This window comes from Notechis scutatus, chromosome 15 (assembly GCF_049901735.1).
Source record: "Notechis scutatus isolate UNSWTSFEM ecotype Mainland chromosome 15, rNotScu1.2, whole genome shotgun sequence".
NCBI lineage: Eukaryota > Metazoa > Chordata > Lepidosauria > Squamata > Elapidae > Notechis > Notechis scutatus.
This window is the reverse complement of record NC_142023.1, coordinates 10,907,650-10,934,674: the sequence shown is the minus strand read 5'-3', so window position 1 is coordinate 10,934,674 and position 27,025 is coordinate 10,907,650. Positions and strand designations below refer to the sequence as shown.

At 47.3% G+C, this 27,025-nt stretch overlaps 1 protein-coding gene across 7 annotated transcripts in view; it reads right to left on the bottom strand.

Moving 5' to 3' along the window:
* Positions 1-669: 669 nt before the first annotated feature.
* Positions 670-27,025, bottom strand: part of CACNA1B (calcium voltage-gated channel subunit alpha1 B) — a 126,351-nt gene continuing 99,995 nt past the window's right edge. Inside the window, exons 35-47 of one of the 7 annotated variants that reach the window (XM_087944291.1) lie at positions 25,540-25,690; positions 24,531-24,658; positions 23,252-23,348; positions 18,089-18,197; positions 17,874-17,978; positions 16,793-16,905; positions 16,013-16,131; positions 14,466-14,595; positions 12,579-12,689; positions 11,455-11,490; positions 10,031-10,232; positions 7,686-7,888; positions 670-6,941 (exon numbers count right to left, since the gene is read on the bottom strand). In XM_087944291.1, the coding sequence (XP_087800417.1) occupies positions 6,402-6,941; positions 7,686-7,888; positions 10,031-10,232; positions 11,455-11,490; positions 12,579-12,689; positions 14,466-14,595; positions 16,013-16,131; positions 16,793-16,905; positions 17,874-17,978; positions 18,089-18,197; positions 23,252-23,348; positions 24,531-24,658; positions 25,540-25,690 (2,044 nt within the window). In that variant the 3' untranslated portion in view covers positions 670-6,401. Of the gene's footprint in view, positions 6,942-7,685; positions 7,889-10,030; positions 10,233-11,454; positions 11,491-12,578; positions 12,690-14,465; positions 14,596-16,012; positions 16,132-16,792; positions 16,906-17,873; positions 17,979-18,088; positions 18,198-21,006; positions 21,104-23,251; positions 23,349-24,530; positions 24,659-25,539; positions 25,691-27,025 lie in introns of all 7 variants that reach the window. The other 6 variants (XM_087944290.1, XM_087944292.1, XM_087944295.1 and 3 more) reach the window with 6 other exon arrangements.

Sequence of the window (27,025 nt, the reverse complement as noted above, 5' to 3'; positions counted from 1 at the left end):
GTTTGCTGTTGACTTTATGAGCTGACCTTCAATTTCCTTGAGTGGCTTGTACAACTCTGGGTTTTCCTGGCGCTCGCTTGTGCAAACACTAACCAGCTCCCACTTTGATGACAATTTTTTTCGACATCTTACAAGGTTGGCTAAATGTTGCCATTTGCTTAAGGGTGACCTCAAAGTAAGGGTGGAGACTATCTCAAGGTCAACCTTCAAGGAAAGACTGCAGACTACCTCAAGTAAAAATTGCCCAGTGAAGGGCAGGTTGATGACCCAACTTTGCTCAACGACGTGTTTTTCCCACTGAGCCTGTGAATTCTCAGCAACTTCTCTCTCCCTTGGTGGCAAAATCTGTAGCTTCTCCTCTTGGGGGAGGGGGAGTGCCTGCTCGTTTTGGTCCCACGTGTTTCTTTGAAAGTCCTCCCTTGATGGTCCCCACAATCTCTGGAAGAGACTCATTGGGTGTGCCTCGAAAAGAGAGCAGGGTGGATTCTCTGAAGCAGCGGAAAGCCAGTTACCAAAGCCACTGCTCCACGCATCTCAACAAGTAGCAATGTTAGTGGGCATCCTTATCCCGGACGTCGCCCTGATGACATCCCCTCCCAAATATGGTCATTCAATTATTCAATTATCCGTAACTTAGCAGCTGCGAACGCCACTTACAATTCAACAGGATTGTTGCATTATACTGGTTTAATAAGAAAAAACGGGAATGCAGGACAGCAGTTTACAGAATAAAACCAACCAACCAACCCATTCACAATGATTTTTTTCCCCAAGAAAGTATTTTGTGCCTTCCTATTGGTAAAAGGTAGAAAAGATTTGGTCACAGTCATGCTTTTGCCTGGAAAAGGGAAAGGAAAAATGCCAACTGGTTAAGTTGTAAAATACAATGAGGGCCTTGTATGGCTTGATGGATTTCGCTCCCATTCTCGACTGGAGTTATGGAAAAAAAAAGTACCTCTATCATTGCATAGCCCTAGTTTTATTTTGTTGCATTTTTAAAAATAATCATCATAATATTTTTTAGAAAAAAGAAATGCAGTGTCCACCCAAGGACGAACTATTCTCAGTTTTAATTGGTTTCCCGCATATATCCTCCATTAAAAAGAAAAAAATTGATCTCCATCAAGCCAGTCTATTCTTCATCCCGGATGAGAGACCACCAGGCAATTTGTCTGGGCCAATTTGGATGCCCCAAATGCAAATTTACAAAGAGCTGCTTGCATTTTGAAAAGAGATTCCCCACAGGAGGTCCTTGATTTACAGCTGTTCATTGAGTGATCGTTTGAAATCACAACAGCACTGGAAAGATGATGACTTATGACCGTTGTGGCGTCCTGTGATCACATGACCAAAATTCAAATGCTTGGCAACTGGCATGTACTTATGCCAGTTGCTCTGTCCCAGGGTCATGTGATCAGCCTTTGTAACCTTCCCAGCCATCTTCTTACAAGTAAAAGTCAATGGGGAGAGCCAGATTCACTTAAGGACCACAAGAGTCACTCAACCCCTGCAGGGATTCGCTTAACAACTGTGGCAGAAAGAGGTCATAAAAATGGGGCAAGACTCGCTTAACAACTGCCTTGGCTCGGCAGCGGCAATTTCAAGCTCAGCTATGGTCTTAAGTTGAGGACTAGTTCCCACGCTAAAGGGGAAACTATCAGGAAAAAGATTTGTTGCCCTGTGTGCTAATTCTGGCAGTTCTGAAGATGCCCTCATATTATTATTATTGTTGTTGTTGTTGTTGTTTCCATTCTTATAACATCCAACATTTCAGCTGCACTTCTGTTGGACCGCGCAATCGGAAGGCTCTAAGGCCCAAAGTAAAATTAATAGTGCTCCTATTTACGTGTTACACATGCAAGCATCCATACACAAACACGCAATCTAGGGATGAGGTTACTTGGAGATCAGAGACTGGAAAATGCAGCTTTTAAAAGAGAGAGGAATTGAATTCCCGAAGGTAAGGCTCCATTCCGCTGCCCCCCAGTTTTTAGGACTAAAACTACTTGGATTCCCTCCCCCACAATCAACTGATCCCCTTGGATAAGTCATCCAATTGATCATTGAAGGAGGCTCTGAGATCAAATGATGTCGTTTCTCTTAGCAATCGCGTTTTTGAAGTTGGGCTTTAGGGCACTTTTTTACCAGCTGCTAAATCACTCTGCATTTTTAAAATAAAATAGTGTTGAAATACTTGTAATACCCCCGATCCATCAGTAGGTGTCGCTTTTGGGGCATTTTCTGCCCAGTGTTGAAAAATATAGGAAAAAGAGTTAACCGTAGAATGAGCCATTTTCCAGAAAAATTGTACGGGAATGGCAAAGGTTAGTCATTTCCAATTGGCTTGAAAAAGCAGTAATTAAAAAGTCCCTTTGCTTTGAGTTTAAGTTACCCCCCTCAAAAGGGGCTGGGGGGAGAAGAGAACTAGGATTGGATTTTAGTGCAATTTGACTTTGATGGCACATTTGGGGTGGGGTGGGGGGGCTGAGTTTTTCCTCAGTTTTCCTGGATTTTGTTTATGGCAGCTTGCATGTAAAATACGGAATGACCAGTGCTGAAATACCAAGTTTTATATTTATCCTCAATCTAGGAGCAACTTTTAAACTTTCTCTTTAAAACTGTCAAGCTAAGCGGGGGGGGGGAGGGAGAGGCAGAGAGAGAGGGAAAAAGAGAGAGAGAGGGAGAGAGAGGGAGTATCTGATCTTCCCGGGAAGGAATATTTTCAGGAATAAGGACAACTCTACTCGCTTTGCCTAAAGAAAACTATGTGGGCCCTAGCAAAAATATATATCATATATAATCCATTCTACAATATAATATTACCTCTTGGAATAATTAGCCTACGATTAACTACTGTGGGTTTGCAGTGTTCTTTAAAAGTGGGTGGACATGGAAAATGCTTTTAAACTAAAACAACATGTTTCTTTAAATGAAAGACTGGGATGAATATACAGGCAGTCTTTGACGTACAATGGTTCATTTAGTGGCTGTTCAAAGTCATAACAGCCCTGAAAAAGGGACCAAGGACCATTTCTCACACTTATGACCGCTGCAGCATCCTCGGGGTCACCTGACCAAAATTCAGCTGCTTGGCCACTGACTCATATTTATGATGGTTGCAGTGTCCCCCAGGATCCCCCTTTGCCTACCATTTGGCAAGCAAAGTCAAGGGGGAATCCAGATCCTGTCGGGGTGGGGGGGGGTGGGGGGTGGGAAACCAGGGTCAAGGGTGGCAGTGAATGATGTGCCTCAGATTTAAATGGGGGTGACTGCCAGAATCCTGACAAGGGGGGCAAAAACTCCCTTAACAACTGCCTCACTTAGCAACAGAAATGTGGGGCTCTATCGTGGCCGTAAGTTGAGGACCAGCTGTATCTGCTTTCAAAGCTACACAGGACACTTTCGTCTCAAACTGAAGCGCAAGTTGGGTGCAAAACCAAGCCCATGTTTGTGCCTAGCATTATAACATTGTTTCATGCAAGGGGCTCCAACTTTTTTTTTTTGGGGGAGTTATACTTAATTGCATTTGCTGCAGGCAAGGCTCCCCCCGCCTTTGGGTGGTGCAAGTCATGGCTTCTGAAAAGCTTTGGTTTGGCCTGGGAATCAATTCCTGGTCTGGAAGAGGATGGGCAGGAATAGCTCAATGTCTATGGAGGTTCTCAGCCACCCAGGTCCTTCCATAGTTGTCCCAAAAGTTGTCTCTTTTCCCGAGGCAACTGGACTTCTTGGTGTTTCTTCGGAGGCGTTTTGCTTCCCTGAAGAAGCTCCTTGGATGAGAAGTAAAACATCTTCAAAGAAAAACCAGAAAGTCCAGTTGCCTCTTGAATAAAAAGCACCTTTGGGACCAAGAACAGGAACCTGTCCTCCAATTTCAGATGGAAATTGTTCCCTATAACTTGGAATAGCCTCTGGATTATGCTTTCTTTGCTTTTAAATGCTCTGCAAATGTTCTTCCCTTCCCTCTTTTCTCCCACCGCCGTTCAGATGAAACCTGGATTTACTTTCAAAGGTGAAAATACCGGTGGGAATCCTCTCCTTTGACTAGCAAATGCCTCCCGTGGGCACCTTCACACATTGTCTTTTTAAAGGTATTTTAAGTTACTTGGAAAGTGTCATGTCAAAACAGACTCTTGCTCTGTGTTTTCTCCCCCACCAGTTCGCTTCTGACAATTATTTTGGCTCTGTTCCTTCTCTCTTCCTAACCTCCTCCTTGCCCAGAACCTCAGCTGCTTTGGGCTGAAGGTATCTTCCGTCAATGAAATGGGTCACGTCTTCCAAACATCTTCCAGAGCAGCAGTTTGGCATCTTTCAAAGCAAGGGTTTGGCTCAGTGGTGGGATTCAAACACTTTTACTACCAGTTCTGTGGGTGTGGCTTGGTGGGTGTGGCAGGGGAAGGATACTGCAAAATCCTCCTTCCCTCCCCACCCCACTAACCTGCTTTCCAGCTCAGTTCTCCTGTGCAGGGCAACCAAAGGAGACCCGGCCGATCATCTGGGACTCGATGGGAGGCAGAGAAGAGATGGGGGTGGGGCCAGTCAGAGGTGGCATTTGCTGGTTCTCCAAACTACTCAAAATGTCTGCTACCGGTTCTCCAGGACCGCTCAGAACCTGCTAAAGACACCTTTGCTTTGATTCCCTAACAAGACTAGACTTCCTGAATTCGGAACGAGTGTACGCATGCACACTAAACCTTGTGCGTGCAGGACATTAAAAAAATTAAAATAAAAACAACACAGACACACAGACAAGCATACAGACCCAAAATGGGGCTTGAGAGACAAGAAATAAAAACGGAATCTCATCCCTGAGAATCAGAATTAACTCCAACCAAATGCCGTCGGGCAAAGGATTCGCCCCCCACCGAAGCGCTCCCGAGATTCAGTCTCCAAGACGTGGATTTAAATCCGAGGAGCTGAAGCATCCCTTCCCCCTTGGTTTTATTGGGTTTTGCAAAAGCATCCATCCTTACACAGAAGGCTTCTCTCTGCACCTTCCAGGACCCATCGGACGTCCTAAAACAAAACTTGAATTTATTTGATTTGATTTTCTAAATCCCTTCTGCAGACTTGCAAGGTGAAAAGATCAAATCAAGCTCAGGATGATGTTGAGAGCCCACTAAAAGCCATGCCAGAAGGTCAGAGAAGCTGGTCTCCTCAACCCTTCCTCCTGCCTCTTAGCTATTCTTTTTTAGAGGTGGGTGGGTGGGAATATAACCACAACTGCCTCATCGCCACAAGAGGTTCCCAAAGATTAGGCACTTAGAAGTAAAGAATGGGCGCCTTTAGGAAGGAAAGGAAACCTTGGAATGGCCAGTAGACGAATTCTCCTCTGGAGAGGACTCTGCATTTTGGCTGTGTTCTTGTCTTGCTTTCTTGCTTTCGCTATATAGTTCACCCCCACCCCCTGCCCCCGAAAGTGGACACAATGGAAAGGAAAAGGTTATCCAACAGCTCAATATAAGACGCGGCCATTCTGCCCACCCCACCACCCTCCTCCTCCTCCTCCTCCTCCTCCTCCGTCTTCGTCTTCTTCATCCCCATCCTTAGCTCAGATTGGTAAACAAGATGAAAATTAAGACGGGGGCCACCAACTCTCTGGCCCCAAGGAGAACAGTCCAACAGCAAGAACGAGAACCGAGATGTCATCCTTGCCAAAAAACCCATCCTCTCTTGGAGGGCTTTTCCAAAACGCTGGTGGGAAGGACTCCCCCAAAATAATACACTGTGGAGACCAAAGGATGGACCAAGAAATTGGGCGTAGCTGTATGGTGCTCAGATCCATTGGGAGTTTCCATGCCTGGCTCGGTTGATAAGGGTCACGGTCGGCCAAGGGTTGAGATCCAGCTGGATAAACTCCCTTCCTTAAAATGGGGACACAATAAAACATAGGTTGGTTCTTTGTACATCAGGGTGTGTGTGTGTGTGTGGGGGGGGTTCTTTTGTCTTCCCCACCTGCTCACCCCCAACTGTGCAGAGTCCAGTCTTTAGGGTTCCCCCCCTGGGCTTTTGTGGTAGCCTTGTAACTTGGGGTGGAAGGTGGCCTCTCCCGTGACATGGCAGCAGGGAGCAGGAGAGAAGGACGCCTGCTCCACAAAGGCCCTCTGAACCAGGTGCCTCTCCTGGCAGATCAACAGCTCTCTAGTGCAAAAGAGGAAACGGGGGACAGAGAGAAACCAGGCGTTGCTTCCAACAGGGAGGTGCACGGCCCTAGGATCGTGTCGACAGGGCTGATTCCACGGGGAGGCAGCTGCTTGTATCTTCTCTCCTCCCTCCCCCGCCCCCCCGCCGGCAGCCTTGATGTCCCAGGGCTGGATGCAAAGTCGTAGTATGCACATCCACATGGCGGTTGTCTGGATGATAAAACTCATCTACCTCCAGTGTGTGACGGGGTTCTTGTCCTGCTAGCACCAATCATCTTCGTCTCGCTCATGGTAATAGCTACGGGCCCTCGTGCTGGTGCCAGAGCCAGCACTTAGTCCCAATACATAATGGTACCCATTGGGAACGCGGCGGACTTGATGGGACTGGGACGTTAGAGAGGAGACGTAAGAGGTCCGGGAGGATCTCCCTGAATTGGTGGCCACTGCCTCCTCGAAGGTGAGCGTGTCCTCAGGCATCGTATGGTATGGACTGTCACTCTCTTCTCGGTGTCCCAGGTAAGGGTCCGAACCGATCCGTGCCATCAAGGTTGGGGAGGGTCCCTGGGAGTCGCCATGCAGCAAAGCATTGTGCTCAGAGAGACCCCGGCTCAAGCGCCCCGGGGAGAAGGTTGGCAGGCCAGTCTGGAACCCAGAGAAATGCACAGGCGAGGAGTTGGCAGTCTTGTAGGTAATGCTGGGACGTGGAGTCAGTGGAGTTTGCGGCAACTGCCTCCGACCACGGCATGGGGTGCTAGCACCAGAGGTCAACAGCAGGGGGCTCCCGTTAACTGAACCACTGCCCTACATGAAGATTGGAAGAAAGTAAATGAACAAAACAAAAACCAGGAGGAGGAGGAGGAGGAGGAGGAAAGTATGGAGAAGGAAGATATGGAGAAGAAGGAGAAGGAAAAGGAAGATATGGAGAAGGAGGAGAAAGAGAAAGAGAAGGAGAAATAGGAGGAGGAGGAGGAGAAGAATGACAGTGAGCAATAATGAGAATACCAGACAAACACAGAGTCACATGTTGGAGTAGAGTGTCAAAACACAATGGACAGAAGAATGAATGATATGAACAGAGAAATGTATCATAGGATAAAAACAAAAGAACAAAACAAAAAGAAAAAGAGAGTTTAGACGTGCACAGTCAAGGACAGGGAGACTGCTCCAGAAACATTTGAACAGACAGAAAAATACAGGAAACCAACCAGGAGGAGAAAGGATTCCAAATGAAGACAACCAGTAAGACAATACTGGGGAAGCAGACAATCTAACAGACCGGAAAGCCAGGTGATCCACCTTGAAAAATCAGGAGATCCACTGCATGCTTCCAGATCAACCTCAAGTCCTTTCATCTATTCACATAGTTAAAATTAGCGCATCTGGTCATGATTCTGCTCTGCTCTGCTTAGAAAGGCTACCATAGTGCCTTCACTCTCTGGGGATGAGAGAACTTGAGTCCAACCACATCCAAAGGCTGATCAGAGGTCCTAGGGAACCCTCTTTCTCACTCCTTCTCTCTCTCCCCCCTCCCCCTCCCATTCTCACCTGTTTCTGGGTCTCGTGGTCCTGCCCTCCACCAGGAGATGGAGGCCGACTGCATTCAGAGGACTTGGGCTGAGAACGGTCCCGACTCCCATAGCGGTCGCAGGAGTAAAAGCGTTGCTTTTCAGAGGAAGAGGAAGAATGGACTCTCCGTTCCTGGGACCGGCCCCGCTCCTGCCTTTTGGACTTGGAGGGGGCCTCTCCTGCTGGGGAGACAACAAGAAGCCACCAGATTCCAACCATTGTAAGCAAGTCATCCTCAACTAAGGTTCTCCTCCTAAGCATCCTTAAGCATGAAGACCTACCAACAGAGGTGCAGAATACAGAATGCAGACTAGCAGAGGTGGCAGGGGACTTGGAGGTCTTCAGTCCAGGGGTGTCAAACTCAAGGCCTGTGGGCTGGATCCAGCCCACGGGGGGCTTAGATCTGGCCCACAGGCTCGCCACGGAAACAGCGAAGGACAGTCCCGTGGTGCCTCTGCCAGCGAAAATGGCACTCGGGAGGATCAAGCACATCGTCCCTGAGCTCTGTTTTAGCTGGCAGAGGGTTTCAGGAGGCTATTGCAACTGAAAACGGAGCCCCTCTCGTCTCTATGACAGTCCCTCAAGTAGACGGCATGTAGACTTTTCATTGGGTACCACTGTAGAATAAATGCAAGTCAGCAAAATCAACTGAATTGAGTGACTCTAACTTGATGTTTTAAAATGAATCCAATTTTTAATTTGAAAAATCTAAGCAACATTGACATATTCCTCTCTGCTAGGAAGATTGGATTGGGACTCTCCAATATAATACACAATCGAGTTTGAGCGACAAAGAGATTATAGAATGGAAGGCAGATCTTCTTAGCTATGTAAGTATACGTATTTCAATTCCCAGAATCCTAGAGGCAGCACGACCATTGCTAAGGATTCTGGGAGCGGAAGGCCACACATCTGAAAGATATCCAACTTGGAGCAAGCTGTTGACAAAATTTCATGCTCAGCCAATTCTACAATGAGAACCAAGCCGGAGAAATAGAAGGCGCCTGTCATGCCCCATCGAAGCCTGACTCTGTGGAGGAAGACGAGCCAGAATGGGAGCTGACAGAGATTGAGGGGGTGGCTTTGTTGGCTTGGGAGGAAAATGGGGAGGAGCAGGCCCAGTCAGGCCAGAGCCTTTCTGGATTGGGACGGCTTGTAGGCAGGATGACCAGGGGAGGCTAAGCAGTGAACCTGAGAGACAGGACTAAGGCAATGAGCAAGGACCACTCCCCTCCCGATCCTCGAGCATGGAGAGTGGAGAGAAGGCGAGAACAGCGCAGACTAACCCAACTACTTGGGAGGAGAGCGCCCCGCCCCTCTTCACAAGGCATATCTGGGGACTGAGACTTCAGGAGACGCTGCGGGGAGGGGCATTTGTCGGTAACAAACACTGAATTCCTGGAGTGTTGAGAGCCAACCGTTTGAACTTTCCTGGATTCCTTGCATTCTTTCTGCATTTCTTGCTTTGCAGCCATGGTGCTCACAGCCAGAGGCTGCTGGAGGTGTATGTGTATGTGTGTCATTATTTTGCTGAGACTTGCCAGAAATGTGGGAGCATTTGGGGAACATTTGGAGCAATAAAGGGGCAGTTTGAACTGCTAATTGCCTGTGTTACCTGTGATGACCCAGGGCGTGCACAAAGGCAACACAGCCAGAATAATAAGTAAGGGTCCCTTTATTAGCTCCAACTTTGCCCTCAATGTTCCAGTTACCTTCCAGTCTAGAGAAAAACTCTCCCAGGAACCTGCAACAGCCTTTGACTACAGATATTCCAGTCCAAAATGTTATAAACAGAAAACTTTAAACTATGAATTCAGCAAAACAAGAAAAGGTAATAAATCCGGCAGGGCAAGATAAGGAGTTCCAGAAGTGAAGTAACATGGCAGTAAATCAAACCAGTTGGGAGGATGCCAGGAACTCACATAACAGCAGCCAACATGAGATAAACTCAACATTTCCAACAAACGCTCCTCCCAAACTGCCTCTCCTTTAAACTCCCTCCTCAGGAGACCCTTGTGAAAAGCATCATGGCCCTTTCCTCCCTCGTAAGCCATGCAACCCACATTGCTCTCTTCTCCATTCTTCCTGCGTGCCCTCGGATGAAGGGGGGTGGGCCTTGCTCTTCCTCTGAACCCCCTCTCCCCTGTTCTACCTCTTCCCTGCTCTGCCCAGCCTGACTTTGCTCTTCCCCAGTTTCCTCCACAGCCAATGGAGACACTCTCCCGCTCCCTGTCAGCTGTTCGTCTTCCTCCTCGGATTCAGACTCCGACGGGGGCATGACAGTTCCCTCTGTGCCGTGCCCTGGGTCATCCCAGCGCCCTTACCAGGAGCTTCACCCTCAATCAAGTGATTGGGTGGCTTGTCCACCGACTTCTGCTTCTTCTCTCTCCGCCGGTGGCAACGATGGTGATGATGGTGGTGGGTGTGTTCAGCTGGCCGGGCATGTTCGTAAAGATGTGTGGCACGTGGACGCTGTGGGTTGAGCGTGGAGACTGAGCGCTTCATGGGGCTGTTGTCTGGAATGGGCTGTGGCAAGAAGGAGGAAGAGAGAGAAAGAGAATGCAGAGAAGTGGATCAGATGTACACCGTCCAAAGATAGCACCTCTCCCTTCACACCTCTGGACCGTGTGCATTTGTTTTAGTAGAAGAACAGAGTTGAGAGGGACCTTGGAGGTCTTCTAGTCCAACCCCCTGCTCAAGCAGGACACCCTATATCAGGGGTCTGCAACCTTAAACACTCAAAGAGCCATTTGGTCCCATTTCCCACAGAACAGAAAATACTGGGAGCCTCAAAACCTGGGTGGAAGTAGCCAACTCAACTCCCACCCAGTCACATGACACACACCTCCCTGCCACGCCCATCCAGGTTTTGTGGCTCCCAGTGTTTTCTGTGGGAAATGGGTCTCTCTTTCTCTCTCTTTCTCTCCCTCTCTCCCTCCCATTTCTGTTTTTTGTGTTTTACCTTCTCAGGCCAGGCGAGGAGGGTGAGGGGCGTGGCCAGCCAGTGGTGGGATCACCCAACAGGGAGCCACAGCAGAGGGCCCAAAGAGCCACATGCGGCTCCAGAGCTGCAGGTTGCTGATACCCGCCCTATCCCATTGCAGACAAACGGTCATCCAACCTCTTCTTGAAAGCCTCCAGTGATGGAGCCCCCACAACTTCTGGAGGGAAAGCCGCTCCCCTGGTTAATTGTTCTCTATGTCGGGAAATTCCTCCTAAGTCCCAAAGGTGTTTTTTTTTCCCCAACAGGCAATTGTTTTTCTTTGAAGATGCCTCGCTTCTCCTCCAAAAAGATTCTTCAGTTGAACTGAAGTGAACTGAAGGTGAACCGAAGAAGCTTCTTGGATGAGAAGCTAAATGTCTTCAAAGAAAACCCAGAAAGTCCAGTTGCCTCTCGAAAAAGCACCTTTGGGACAACCCTGACCTGATGGATGACTAGGAAACTCCATGGATGTTTAGTTCTAAGTTAATTCCTACGAAACCTTTCCATTAAAAGTCTTTCGCATCTCTGAGCTTGATGATGCACTGATGATATTGCCTGATTGGGTCATGAAACATCTGCAAGAAAACCACCAAGCTCAGAGAGCACCCAGGACCCCAATATTCAGCCCTGAGCTATGAAGACTTAGGGCCTCCAGATGGTGTGATTTCTTCCATCTTAAGAAAAAAAGCCACCAAGAAGGGGATCCACTTAAACCCTTCCTTGACTAGATTTTACAGGACAGGGGGGTTCAAACAAACTACATACTGATAGATATCGCCCCGGTGACCGTGTTTTGCTCCTCTGCAAGAAAAAAATGGCATGGGTCCCAAACCAGCAACAGTCAGACATCCCAGGAGGCACGTGACAGACGAGATGACCAAGGAGAGGGAGGGAAGGAGGGAGGGAGGGAGGGAGGGGCAGAGAATGAGATCCACGAAAGCCAAGGAAGGGGTGGGTGAATTGAGACAAGAGACAGAAATGAGCATTAGTCAGCAGTTATTCATGAGGAAAAGATGGCGGGACGAGTATGGTTTTCAAAGGAAGCTGCAAGAAAAGAAGGTTCTCAATGAGCGCAGGTAGCAAGGTGATGTTCCACAAGCTAGCTGCCATCCAGATTCATCCATCGCCATCCATCGATTACCACCGCTAGCACGGATGATGTTACCTAGTTGGGTAATGAAACAACCGGCACTTCTCATCATTCTCTTCATTTAACAACCCCATAATCCCTTGCATTGGGGTGGAATCTGGGCAACTGAATGGAGCTAGCAGAGTGTTTACTGGCCGGATGCCTTCCCAGTCACCGATGTGAAGTTTTGTTCTGCACATCTATTCTCAGTGTACCCAGAGAAAGAGAAATATCTGCCTCTACCCAGGATCAAACTCACCGCCTCCTGATTGTGAGGCGAGAGCTCCACCTCTAGGCCACCGCACCACTCTAAAGGACAGGCACTTCTCATGCCTGTCATAATTTTATGGCAATGGTTAAGTATATATGCCCCCTCATGGGATTTTCCAACGTATTTCCCCAGGAAAGGTAGACCAGGCAGTCTCGAAAAGCACACCGATGGGCTCTGAACCTATTGGCGACATCTACGTCACTCTCACTGTTCCGATGATGAGAAAGGAGTCTTAGGGCAGCTCCTCTTTTTGGAGAAAGGCTCTAAGACGGTGCCCAAAATGTGGGTGGCTTCTAGGAGCCCCCTAACCAGATGCTTCTGGAAACATCCAGAGTTATGCCTTGGAAACTGGAGGGTCTGGATAGCTCCTTCCGGTTGGCCTTTCATTCCCTGTTATGATATGACCTAGTTTGGTAATGAAACGTCTGCCAGAAAATCGCCCATCCGGAAAGAGCACCAAGGGTCCCAGATGATGACCCGAGTGCTCACCTGAGTTTCGGCTGCCAGCCGAGGCATGGAGGCCGCTCGCCCCTGGCTTTCCAGGCCTGGCTGATGTTCCCCATTGGCTAAAGTTGGGCTGATTTCTCGCATTTCTACAACCTGGAAAATACAACGACAGAATAACAGGAGTTATTGCCTTTTGCCTACAAAATGTTTTATTTTATTTTTATTTTATTTATTTGTCAAACATGTTTTAGATAACAAATAGAATTAGAACATGATTATGATGACATGAAATGGGTATGAATAAAAGGGAGACATTAGGACAGGGACAGTAGGCACGTTGGTGCGCTTATGCACGCCCCATGCAGACCTCTTAGGAATGGGGTGAGGTTAACAGTGGACAGCCTGAGATTAAAGTTTTGGGGGTTTGGGGAAGAAACCACAGAGTCAGGTAGTGCATTCCAGACACTGACCACTCTGTGGCTGAAGCCGCATTTTCTACAATCGAGTTTGGAGCGGTTTACCTTGAGTTTGTATCTATTGTGTGTTCGTGTATTGCTGTGGTTGAAGCTGAAGTAATCATTGACAGGTAGGACACTGTAGCCGATAATTTGGTGTACTACCCTTAGGTCAGACCAAAGGCGGCATAGTTCAAGGTTGTCCAAGCCCAGCATTTCAAGCCTGGTGGTGTAGGGTATTCTGTTGCGAGCAGAGGAGTGGAGGACTCGTCTCGTGAAATATCTCTGGACTCGCTCAATTGTATTAATGTCTGATATGCAATGTGGGTTCGACAGAGGAGCTGTATTCGAGAATTGGTCTAGCAAAGGTTTTGTATGTTCTAGTTAGCAGTACAATATTACCAGAGAAGAAGCTACGTAGGATTAGGTGAACAACTCTTCTTGCCTTTTTGGCAATGTAGTTACAGTGGGCTCTAGCACTTAGATCCTTTGCGATGGGTACTCCAAGGACAGAGTTGCCTGCAAAAACTCCCTGTAGTTGCAACTGCTGTCTGTCTACATCAGCAACCTTCATCTCTCCGTCCTGTAGTGACAATTGTCCTTGGTGCCCAGGCTCCATCACAAAGCCCCCCTGTAGGAGCTGTTTTTATGTCACAGGTCTGGCGCCTTTATTTTTCCTCTTCCTCTTCTTCTCCATCCCCACTTTATTTTGATATTGTGTCCCTTGAATGATAAGCTGTCTAAGTTTATAATTCTATGCCACCATAGAATAAAAATGTAGATGATGAGTGACAAGTAAAAAATAAATGTGCAGAATGTGACCATCAAGAAGATGGGATGAACAACAGTAGAAAAGAGAAGCTGGCTTGTCTGTGATCTCCAGGGTCCTTGGTTCTCTCTGAGCTTTGTGGATTTCTTGCAGATGTTTCATGACCCATCAAAGTAACATCCTCAGTGCTAAAAGGGAGTTTGCTTTCTCTCCCTTCTAGGACTGATGACGTTACCTAGTTTGGTACCGAAATGTCTGCAAGAAAACAACCAAGCTTGGAGAGCACCATGGTCTCAAGAATCCTCCTTCTCCTCCTCCTCCTCCCCCTCCCCTCAAACTTCCCTCCTTTCTAGCACTGATAATGTTACCTAGTTGGGTAATGAAAGCTCAAAGGGCACCCCGGACCCTACAGTTCAACCTTGAGCTCCAAATTTTCTTAATTTATTGCATTATGCTTTCCCCCATCCTTATCACTTTGAGTCATCTAGGAATCCCAAATTTCTCCCTTTTTTTCTGTTGCAAACGAAGCAGCTCATTCAATCAACACTCTTTTAAAAGATGAAAGAATTCCAAAATTTGGGTTTCTGCTAAATATGTAGGGCCAAACTGAGAAGTAAAGTGAAGAAATAAAACTTTAAGATCTTCTAGGAAAATTCTTATGTTTTCCTCTCCTCCTGCATGCTGTATCTCCACCCTCTTGCTTGCCTGCTGGATGGGAATTTCCTCCGAATGGCCTCGTTCAAACGCTGGTGCCCTAGTTTCATAAAACATGTTCTGGGTGTGTTGGATCCCCCAGGAAACCGATTCTTTGATGCCTCCTCCTTCTGGCATTGGCCTGTTGCAAAAGAAGAGAAGAGGCTCTTAAAAAACACAGACAGGTTGAACTAGTGAGGGCTGAGAAAGAACCATAAAACAGAAGCATTTTTTGCTTATTTGCAATTGGAATCCAGAGAGACTTGGAATGTTCTAGGTTTATCTTTAGATGTTCTCTTCAGAATCAGTTGTATGCAACCATAGCTGGTCCTTGACTTACAAGAGTTCATTTAGTGAACATTCAAGGTTGGAATGGCACTGAAAAAAGTGACTTATGACCATCAAGGAGCTGGACTAGAAGACCTCCAAGGTCCCTTCCAGCTCTATTCTATTCTCTATTCTATCCTCTATTCTATTCTTACTCTTACTCTTATTCTTATTCTATTCTACTCTACTCTACCTCCCCCTGGTCATGTGATCAAAATTTAGATACTTGGCAACTGATTCATATTTATGACAGTCGCAGCATCCCAACGGGGGAAACCAGATTCACTTCACAGCTGCAACTATTCCCTTCACAATGGCGGAAAGTAAATTTGTAAAATCGGGCAAAATTCACTTAACAAAACGTTTTCCTTAGCCACAGAAAAGTTGGGCTCAGTTGTAGTCATAAGAAAAAAACAAGACTAGAAAAGAGCAACACAAGAAGAGAAGCTGTCAAAGAACCTCATCTGGATGAGCAGCAATGGGTTGACGCAACATGGAACACCGGAAGGAGGAAACGACTCACATCCTCCAACAAAACGGATACTTGTGCCATTTTGTCAAACCGCTGGCTCTGTCCACAGCTGGAAGTGTTCAACTCTCTGCCTTAGGCCAGGTTGTATTCTGGCCTGGTCTTCCCCGAACAGCACGAAGCTGAGTCCTCATCCCAATAAACCCCTTTTATTTAAGTTACAATGAGTTTCTTCTCCAACAAAATCCTGGCCAACAGTCTTTCATGCTAGTTCCCACTTACAGACCTTTATCAGGCTTGGAGAGCGGCCAGGCTGATATCTTTCAGATGCCGCAATACTTGGCAAGCATGCCGGGATGAACGAATTGTCTCCTGCAAAGCCCCACCCCTCCTTTCCCTCCTCTTTTATACTGTAGGGGAGGGGCCATTCACTGTCCACCTGTGGCTTTAATCTCAAGTCGACCCTTGTCCCTCAGCTGTTCCCTTCGTCTGGCAGCTCTGCGCATGCGCACACTGGGAACAGGCTCCAGCTGTTCTTCTGCCTCACTGATCTCCAACTCCGAAGGCAGCTGATAACTGTCGGATGGCCCTGGCCCCGTCTCTGCCTCCGATGCAGAGCCCTCGTCAGACCCTTCTCCAGACTCCAGGCCTGGCCCAGGTTCCTCCCCGACCTCCTCACTGTCCGAATCTACTGCCAGCTCTGCTGGTTGCTGTCGGGCCACAACAGGTTGAAGCGATGAAAAAGAGGAGGGGGAGTACTTACAGGGCGCCCCCATTGTTGAGTGACGCGGAGCTCTTTTGACGCAGAAAAGCATTGGGGAATCCTGTCTGGCTTTGCTCGAGGGCTGCTTTCAGCGGATGGAAAAGGGAAACAGTGCCAGTCTAGAAGGAGGAGAGAGGAGAGAGTGGATTTCATAGATTCACACAGTTGGAAGGGACCTTGGAGGTCTTCTAGTCCAACCCCCTGTTTAAGGCCATCCTTATTCTATCCCAGTCAAATGAATGTCCAATCTTTTCTTGAAAACCTCAACTGATGGAGCACCCACAACTGAGTAATGACATGTTTGCAAGAAAACCACTTGGAGGCAAGCCATTCCACCAGTTAATTGTTCTCACTGTCAGGACATTTCTCCTTAGTTTTAGGTTGGATCTCTCTTTAACAAGCTTCCGCCCTTATTTCTTGTCCTGCCCTCTTTAGAGGGGGCTTTGGAGAGTAGGTCAACCCCATCTTCTCTGTGACAGCCCTCAAGTACTAAAAGACACTTATTGTGTCACCCTTCGTCCTTCTCTAACAGACCAGACATATTTAGTTCCCTCAACCATTCATTGGCCTCCAGACCCTTAATTATCTTTGTTGATCTTCTCCTCAGCATCTTTCTTTGTATCACGGTGACCAGAACTGGGCCTGGATCACCTGTCTTTCTGCTATTTTGGACATAGCAAAGAACGGACTGTAGTTGACAGAAGCACTGAACCCCATGGAATCCATGGCCAGGGAGATAGGTAGTTGGATGGATGGATGGATGGATGGATGGATATTTACCTGACAGAGACCTCCAGGCCCTGAGTGAGAAGTATCACGGGTGTTTTTATTTTGTTTGTAGAAGTCAAATATCATCAAGGCTGCATAAACCTTCCCTACTGTCATGGCTTCAGCTAATCAGGGAAGAAGCCACAGAGAGCAGAAAATCAATTCACAAGATATGGAGGCAATTGGAAACAAAATGAACTGCAGTTGGAGGTTCTATGACAAGTCAAGAAGTCAAACATTTGAAAGTTGCAGCTGAACTCAAACCAGTGTCCTCCAATTTGGCACTTTCCAAGGATCAAACTACAATACCCATCGCCCTCCTTATCCATGCACATAGAGTTGCCGTTGAACACCTCTGGAAGGGACCAAGTTGGATAAAACTGCTTTGTTATGTTCTTAACTAGACGGATGTTCTCCACCCAACAAACATATTAAATATTGGTCTTTTTTCTGATACTTTGCTGGAGGAAAACAAACTTATAAAGGAGGACTGGTGGTTGTTTTCCATTGTGGTATTTTTGTGCTTTCAAGTCAATTCGGACTCTTGGCAACTACCTGGATGCAACTTTGAGGTCCTCTTGGCAAGAGTTTTTTGGGAAGAGGTTTGTCATCACTACCTTCTTCTTTGTAAAGAGAGGAGTGCTCAAGGTCCCTCAGCTGGCTTTGCGTGTTAAAGGTAAAGGTCCCCCTCCTTGCACATCCATGCTAGTCGTTTCTGGCTCTAGGGGGCACTGCTCATCTCTGTTCCAAAGCCAAAGAAGATCCAGCGCTGTCCGAAGACGTCTCCGTGGTCGTGTGACTGGCAGGACTAAATGCCTTCGAAAGTGCACAGAGAAACGCTGTTCCCTTCCCACAAAAGGGGTCCCTATTTTCCTACTTGCATTTTTACGTGCTTTCGAACTGCTAGGTTGGCAGAAGCTGCTGGGACAAGTCCCTCAGGTGGGACTAAAACTCCCAGTATCCTGATTTCTAACCCAATGCCTTGCTTAATCATTACACTACACTGGCTCTCTGAGTAGCATTAAGTAATAACGGCGATGCAATTCATGCTTCTTTCCACTTGCACAGACACAAAAGGGTTTGGAGCACTTACGTTTATGAGGTGGCACTAACAGATCCAAAGTTTTGGAGGACAAATTGGGCCAAACCACCGAGACCTCCTTCCTTAGCTCAGCATCACACTGATGTTGCAGCATGCCTGTTAGATAAAAGCAAAGAAACAAGATCTAATTTCAGGGGGAAATCCTCAATCCATCTGAACAGAGCTGGAAGGGATCTTGGAGGTCATCTAGCCAGTCATCGCCTTACCTGATGCAAGTTTGATGTCAAGGGCTGTCCTTATCAAGGCCATTAGCGTTGATGTGAAGTGGACACTTAAATCGTCATTTGAGATGGGCATGTTCATCCTGACCAAACGCTGAAGAAAAGAGAGTCTTCCCATCAAGGCTATATCCCTTGGCACCCACTCCCAACCTCCACCTCCTACCCCCCACCAAAGTAAAAGAGGACAACAATGTTCTACAAGGCTAACTTTTCCTGTGCTGAGATGGTCTTCGTCATGGGCCAGAGAGAAAGATTCAGACACAGTTTTGGAGTGGTTTGTTTGTTTGTTTTAAACCTTCAGCACAGGAAAAATTCAGCACAAGTGTCGGTTGTATTTTTTCATGCAAGCCAGGGAAGGAAGGAAGAAAGGAAGGAAGGAAGGAAGGAAGGAAGGAAGGAAGGAAGGAAGGAAGGAAGGAAGGAAGGAAGGAAGGAAGGAAGGAAGGAAAAGAGTGAGTGAAGGAGAGAGGAAAGGAGGGAAGGAAGGAAGGAAGGAAGGGTGAGGGAAGGTTAGGGTTTCTTTGAGATAATGCTCTCCTGAGACATAGCAGAACTACAGCTACAGATGCACACATGCACTTTGGAAGATCTCATGCACAGTATCTCCATAGTTGGGATCATGCCAAGAAGGTGACTATACAGACACACAGAAGGATGGATCAATTATAGCCCGTAAGAAGCATGTGGAGGAGAAACACCATGTACATGTCAGAAGGTCAGTTGAGAGCAAAAGAGATGACAAAGAACCATGGTTGGCAGAACCAGCTCTTGGAAACAAGGAAGCAACTGGACAGGGAGGACAATCACAACATCTTTCTATCTCCAGAAGACACGGACACAACATAAAGAGATGGGAGGGATGTAGAAATCACAAGAAGCCAGAAGGAACAGAAAGGCAGAACTCTCTCTCCCTCTCTCTCTCTCTCTCAAGCTGGTTTTCTGAAGACACCAACGATGGTCTGTGCTTCAAGTCACCTGCTCCATGAGAAGGTAGCCTTCTACATCCAGATCAGGGCATGGAGGAGAAAGCTATTCAGGGCTCAAGCAACATCTTTGTTGGATAACCTCCTGGCCAGGCAGAATGTCAAGCTCTAAGATAGCAAGGACGGATAGCAAGGAAGGCTCTCCGCCTTTGAAGGACAGGGCTCACATTTCTCCTGTTCTCCAAAGGTTGATTCTTCCTCTACTTTGCAATGCCTTTAAGCAGCCACCTCAGTCCAGGGTGAGGAGGGACAATGGAGTCCACTGGCAACTGAGTTGAGCTTCAGAGTTCATGTCCTGGCTGCCAATTAACTTCTCAACCTGACTTGCCTTCTGCTCCTCATTCATCTGGGCCAAGTGGTGAAAAGCTATAATGCAATTGATCGCAACGGCCTTTTTAACTTAGTTTATGTTTTTAATCCTGGGCCAATTTGTGGGTGTTAGCAAGCTTCTGGTTCTTCGGACTCAAGGGATGTGAGACTTTCTGAGAAGGAAAGAGTTCCCTTCTTTTGGGATACATTCCCACACACCTTGGCATCGAAAACCAAAAATGTGGATTTTTTCCCCCTAGAAGCAGACAAAAAGGATTGAAGGAAATTGGAAACATGGATCAAGAGAGGGATTTAAAAAAAAAAGAACAAGCATGAAGAGAATGATGGTTCAGATGGAATGGTTTGAAACTAGAACAGGGGTGTCCAAATCAAATGATTTAGGACTGTAATTCTAACCCGAATGAGAGCTGGATACCCTACAGGTATTCTCCTCAGAGAAGATGGTTTACAACTGACCTTCTCCAACTGGTCATTGCAACAATCCTAGGCGAGATATAAATAAAAGGCGAAGGGTCTTATTAGGCTGCTTTACAGAGCTATGGGTGGAGTGGGACAATTCCTGCAACCAACTCGCCACTGCCAACTTCTCACAGTCAACCTGGCACTGCCAGTTCACCACAGCCAACTCACTGTAGAGCAACTCAACGCGGCCAATTTGCCACCGGACAATTTGCTGATGGACAATTCAACAATTCAATTCTTTAAAACAGGGGTGTCAAACTCAAGGCCCGCGGGGGGCTTCAGTCTGGCCCACCCTGGAAACAGGGAAGGACTGGCCTGCGGTGACTCTGCCAGCGGAGAAAACAGAGCTCGGGAGGGTTGTATGCGGCAGAGGGTTGCAAGAGGCCGTTGCAGCCGAAACGGAGCCCGGGAGCCCATTTCTCTGGCAGAGCCCTCAGGCCCCCACAGGCGCCCCCACATGAGTGACATCTAGCTGGCCACACGCCCCAGCGCCCCCAGGTCAAACACAACCCTGATGCGGCTCTCCATGAAATCGAGTTTGACACCCCTGATTTAAAATGATTAAAAATATATATTTTAATTTTTCTCATGCACATTTCATTCTGTCCTGCCTTTGGCATTCTTTCTTTGGTGATTCTGGTCCACTTTTTCTTGGATGTTCTATTCAACTCAACACAGCGAGTTGTTGTCCCACAGAGAATTAGTCTCGGCACGTTGGCCACGGCAAGTCGTCACAAACCTGCTTGGGGGGCGATTAGGTACCTGCCTGGGCTTTGGCAAATAAGGGACTCTTCCACCTTTTAATGGAAAAAGAGGTGAAAATATTAACTGAAATAGGTGAGAGGAATTCCTAGTGTTTTAAGCCAATTGTGCAGGGCTGGCCTTCTTAGGTATGTCCGTTCTTCTTTTCGACCCCGTGAAAAGAGCATCCAATCAGGGTGAGCATTTTTTGTCTCCCATTGGAGAAGTCCAGTCTTGGAAGTCCCTTTGGCCATGGAGTTGGACACCCCTGGACCAGAGGAGGAAAGAGTTCTGCAGAAAGCATGAGAGCCATGAAGGAAGGAGGGGCACGAAGCTTAGACGGAACACAGGCGCCCCCCGGTGGGGGTCTGGTGGGACAAATCTAACCTTATAGGCAATACGAGCGGGACAGTTCTTCCCCAGGCCAAGTGGTGGCGACATGTGTCTCAGCATCTCGTACATGTCGGTGTAACTGATCCGCCCACTTGGAACCAGAAGGGGGAGACAGAGAGACAGACGGGGAAGGTAAGACAACGCAAGAGAGAAGCGCCAGCCGCAGACATAATGGGGGGGAGGGGAGGGAAGCAGACAAGGAGACAAGAGAATTCTCAGGTTAATTAGTGCACTGGAAGGCTGGTTCACGGTGAAGGTAACAAAACCGGGGAGGAGGGTGGATGAGGAGGGCGTCTCCGGGTCCATCTCTTTTGGGTTTCTCCTGCCATCCGCTCTCAAGATTTCATTTTATTTTTTGTGGGAGAAAACAGAAACAGGGCAGGCCATAGGAAAGGAAGAGAGGAGGTGTGGAATCCCCCGGGGAAAGTGTAGGAGGAAGGAAATCGTTAACAGGGCTCCTTTAGAGAAAGGCAGCGCTCGATTTCAGATGGGGAGGCGTTATTTTGGTGTAAAGGAGAGTGGTAGTGCTCATCTGAAGGAGAAGTGGAAGGAAGCGTTATGGGACAGTCAGCAGTCCTTGAAGGAAAATGTTTGTTGGAGTCCTTGGAATTCTCTGAGCTTGGGTTGCTTTCTCGCAGAGGTTTCATTACCCAACTAGGTAACATCATCAGTGCTCTTCCTTCCTCCCTTCCTTCCCGGAAGGATGGGAGATCTGTTTCAATTGCATGCAAGGGCTACAATGGAAACCAATGGCAGACAGACCTCTTCTGTGGCAAACATTATCCAAATATTAAGGCTTCAGGAATGAATCAAGAAATAAGGCCGTAGCTTTAGGACCTTTGGAGATGGAAGATAAGAGACAGCCTGGCCCACAGCTGCAAAATGGGTGGGACAAGAGGCTTAGGGACCCTCCCCAGTTTCTCAGGCTGTAGAAGAGACAGTGGGAGAATTGTATGTGCAAGATTGATGTCAGCCTTACCAAATAGATAGACAGAAAAGCCAATGAAATGACTAATTCTACTTTAGCACTGATTATGTTACATAGTTTGGTCATAAAACGTCTGTCAGAAAACCACCAAGCTTAGAGAGCACCAAGGATACCTTACTTCTATTTTATTCTATATTAACAAAACCTTAGAAGTCTGAAAACACAATTCCCTTCCCATCACCTTTACAACAATTGACCGACATAAAACATCTCCTTTCTCAATGACTGAAGATTTCATCTTGTACTCCTTTTTTAATATAAAAAAATAGATCATATCCTTCTTCAATAATTTAGCCCGTATTTTGCTACAATAATCTCCAAAAGCTCTCCTTAGCTCTTAAAGCCTAGTTAAGAATTCGAGATTGCAGTTGACTATTGGTTCGCCCTTTAAAACCAGGTTTCGGTTGCTTTTCTCCTTGATTAGTTTCCATCCACTGCTCCTTGTCCTCCTGCCTTCAGGGGCCTTGGCTCCCTCCTCTTCTCTGTGGCAGCCCCTCAAAGATGGGAAGGCTGTTATCATCTCACTTCCCCCACGTCCTTCTTTCCACCAGGCTAGACATACCCAATTTCTGCAACGGTTCTTCACATCTTTTAGCCTCCAGCCTGTTATTTTTAATGTTTTTAATCATCAGTGCAGAGAAGAGCAACCCGGATGAGGAGGGGACTGGAGACTAAAACATAGGAAGAACGGTTGCCAGAACTGGGCCTGGCTAGTCTACTTAACAGAAGGACCAGGGGAGACGTGATCGCAGTCTTCCAATATTTGAGGGGCTGCCACAGAGAGGAGGAGAGGCTCAAATTATTCTCCAAAATGATGTAGGGTTCCCTGCTTGGGTGGGCTAGATGACCTACAAGGTCCCTTCCAACCCCGTTAATCTGTTAAATCTGCCTCGAGCTTGGGCGAGGCCGGGCTAACCTAAAACTTCTCCCAATTCTGGGTTAGAAGAAGGAAACATTTTTAAAACTGACAATCCCATAAGGCTCCTGTATCCAAGCAAGGCAGATCTACGTTGGGCAGAAGGAAAAATGCAGCAGGCACATATAGGGGTGGAAATCAAGCGTGCCCATCACTTCTAGGTACACAACCGGTTAGTTTCATTCCAGCGTTATTTCTATCTTTCTTTTTCTTTTTGCAGTGCAGACTCAAAAGACCCCATTCAGTTGCAAGTCAAGGCAACCTCCCCTCCCCTCCCTCCGAACCCCCCCAAAGGACTGGAATTTCCCCGCCCCCACCCCAAAATTCTCTCAAACCTTGTATGCCACTCTATGAGGGCACTTCTTTCCTAAGCCCAAGGGTGGAGCAATAGCTCGGAATAAATTGTACATATCCTTATAATGTATGCGGCAACTGGAAAGAAAACAGACATTTATAAGTCGCGATTCAACTGGGGGGCGGGGACTGTGATTAAAATAAAAATAAAACATCTCTGCTGGAAACTCCTGTCTCCATCCCACAATAAACATGACAAGGAGAAGAAAAACTGGAGGGAAAAAAATGACATTTCAGAAACCCAGGAGTTAGAAAATTACTCTGCTGAAGTCCCATAAAAGTAATCTGTTAGTTTCCGTAAATAAGAGCAGACGAAACAATAGCAATAACTTTAGAATAGAATAGGAGCTGGAAGGGGCCTTGGAGGTCTTCTAGTCCAGCCCCCAGCTCAAGCAGGAGAACCTGTACAGTTTCAGCGAAGCGACTGTCTAGTCTCTTCTTAAAAACTAATAACTTAGTCCTCAACTTACACCACAATTGAGCCCAGAATTTATGTTGCTATGTGAGATATTTGCTAAGGGAGTTTCGCCCCATTTCACGACCTTTCTCGCCCGCCGTTGTTAAGTGGATTACTGCTGTCGGTTAAGTGAGTCCGGCTTCCCCACAGGCTTTTGCTCATTAGAAGGTCCCAAAAGGGAACTCACGTGACTTTGGGACGCAGCAACGGTCGTAAGTACAAAGCAGTTGCCAAGTTGGACCACAGGGAATGCTACAAAGGTGGTAACTTTTCAAAAACGGTCCTGAGTCGCCTTTCTTCCAGTGGCATGGCACCATTGAACGGTCATTAAATGAACTGTTGTAAGTCAAGGACTACCTGCTATCTGTTTTCTGCACAGGCACCAACCAGTAAGTAGAACAACAGACAGGGAAACTAAGCCGACTTTCATGGACCTCATTCCCTTCACTGACTGTTGTTTTTCCCTACGATTTTTTGCCATGGTGGTGTAATCATCATTGCTCTTTGGAGTTCAGATCTTTGGCTCTCTGGAATGCATGCCCAATGGGAGAAAGCAGAGTGTTGTATCATTAGAAATATGGATACTGGCCCAGCTTCCAAATCTCCATCACCCAAAATATTGATGGGTCTTGAACTCCTGAAACCAGGGGAGGGGGGGACACCCCCATGCAGCTGTCCTTGAGGATAGCCAGCTAATCCTTTTTTTTTTCTAGGCTGATCTTCTGCAAGTGGGAGAAGCAGCTCCGCCAACCCAACGCCACTTCCTCAGGACCAAACATGGGCGACGGAGGGGACATACATACCAAGCAGCTGGGTCGTACTCTGCCCACACGCGAATGAACTCGTCCAGGTGATGAGGTCCAAGGATGGACGAATCTCGGGTCAAGTACTCAAAGTTGTCCATGATTACAGCCACAAATAGGTTCAACATCTGTAAAGGGAGGGGGGAGTGAAATCAGGGTAGGGAGGAGGAAAGGTATTAACTCTAATCCAAATGAATCCCAAAGACCAGACCAGAGGTTCTGACCAGTTCTGGAGAACCGGTAGTGGGAATTTTGAGTAGTTCGGAGAACCGGCCAATCCCATCACTGACTGGCCCCACCAACCCCATCTCTTCTCTGCTTCCCATTGAATCTCAGCTGATCGGCTGGGTCTCCTTTGGTTGCCCTGCCCAGGAGAACGGAGCTGGAAAGCAGGTTAGTGGGGGGGGGAATGGGGATTTTGCGCTATCCTTCCCCTGCCATGCCCACCAAGCCACGCCCACAGAACCGGTAGTAAAATGTTTTGAACCCCACCACTGGACCAGAAGGCAAGACAAGAAACAACGGGTGGAAGATAATCAAGGAGAGAAGCAACCTGGAATTATGGAGAAACTTCCTAACAGTGAGGGCAATTAACCAGTGGAATGGCTTGCCACTAGAAGTTGTGGGTGCTCCATCACTGGAGGCTTTTAAGAAGAGAATGGATAGCCACCTGTTTGAAATACTATAGGGTCTACTGCTTAAGCAGGGGGTTGGACTAGATGACTTCTGAGGTCCCTTTTAACACTGTGATTCTGTAAGGGTCTCTTGCTTGAGCAGAGGGTTGGACTAGAAGACTTCCAAAGTCCCTTCCAGCTCGATTCTGATTCTTAACTTTTTTTGTTATTGTTGATAAATGAGTTCCCAACTTTTTAGACCAGCAGAGGAGGACACGGACTGGAACAATAAGGGTAACTTTTCATGGCCAAAGGAAAACTATGCCTGAAAGAGACAGAGCTCTTGAATACATTAGAGCATTGCACCATGTTCAGTGGAGAGAGAAATGTCTCACCAGAAAGGAGCAGAGGAAGATGAAGGAGACAAAGTAGAAGTAAGCAAAGTCACTGCCACATTCGTTCCGGCTGAGGTTGGAGTGCTCGTCACAGGGCTGGTTGCTCAGGCATGCAAGCATAATCTCGTGCCAGGCTTCTCCGGTAGCGCTCCTGAAATCAAGAAAAGAAAAGAAAAGAAAAGAAAAGAAAAGAAAAGAAAAGAAAAGGAATTGGAGGAATCACCTGATCTAGAATGGACTCAGTAGCTTACAAGTGTCTGTATTATGTAGCCCGGATGGCAGAACTACCCTGTTTCCCCAAACATACAACCTACCCCGAAAGTAAGTCCTAGCTTGATGTTTACATGTTCTCGCCCAATATAAGCCCTACCCCCCATATAAGCCCTAATTAAGATCCTGCCCATTCCAGATGGAGGGGTAAAAATTAAGCTAGGGCTTACTGTCAGGGTAGGTGGGGGGGGGGGTAGGTGGAGCTGCCCTACTACTTACCTTTGGGCAGTTGTAGCCAGGCCTCGCACACCCTGACACCTGCCTTGCCGGCCCATTTCTTCTGCAGCCAGCAAGGCTGGCAAGGCTTTCCTGAAGGCCTCTGCAGCCAATAAGAAAGCTCTGGATCGATCCAAAGCTTGATTCTTGGCCGCAGAGACCTTCAGGGAAGCCTTGCTGGCTGCAGAAGAGGTTCCTGAAAGCCTCTGACAGCGAAAAGGAGGTTGGGGGCGATGCATGCAAGTGAGGCTAGTCAGTGGATGACATCCCCCCAAAATAACACCTGGTGCCTTTCTTGGTTGACTCAGCTTTCCATCATTCCGAGGTGGATAAAATGAGAATCCTGATGGTTGAGGGTGATGGGCTGACTCTGTAAAACCACTTAGAGGGGGCCGTAAAGTGGTATATAAGTCTAAGTGCTATTGCTATTGCTACCTGGGCCATGCGATGTAAGTAGGTAACCCTGGGATCTTAATCGATGGTTCTTCAGATTGTTTAAAATTATGGCATGGTTGATAAGGTAAAGGTAAAGATGTCAGCATTCCAGCAATCGCTCTAATTAAATCATAATTCTCCAGCCGAATTTCAAAAATCTTCAAAGGATTCATTAGAGGGACGTGCTGGCACTGCCCTGTATGAAGCCAACTCTGGCACACATCGTTTACAGTAACCTGTGACCCTGTTTTCGCCCCCCCTCCCCTCCCCGGGTGTCTCATACACCAGATTCTGCAATTGAGCACGTTCACAGGCTGGGTGTCCTCATTCATGTTCTCCAGTTAAATATATTCACGGGCAAAAACTCTGGTCTTTGAGTTACAATCTTTTAAAGATAAAGAGTTGGGATGTTCTTTTGCTTCCCTCCCCCCCCCCGCCCTTTTTTTTATGGCAACTACTAAAACAGGCATAGGAATGTTTTATGAGTTGACAAATGGTTCCCCTCCTTGCACATCCGTGCTAGTCGTTTCCGGCTCTAGGGGGCGCCGCTCACGTCCATTCCAAA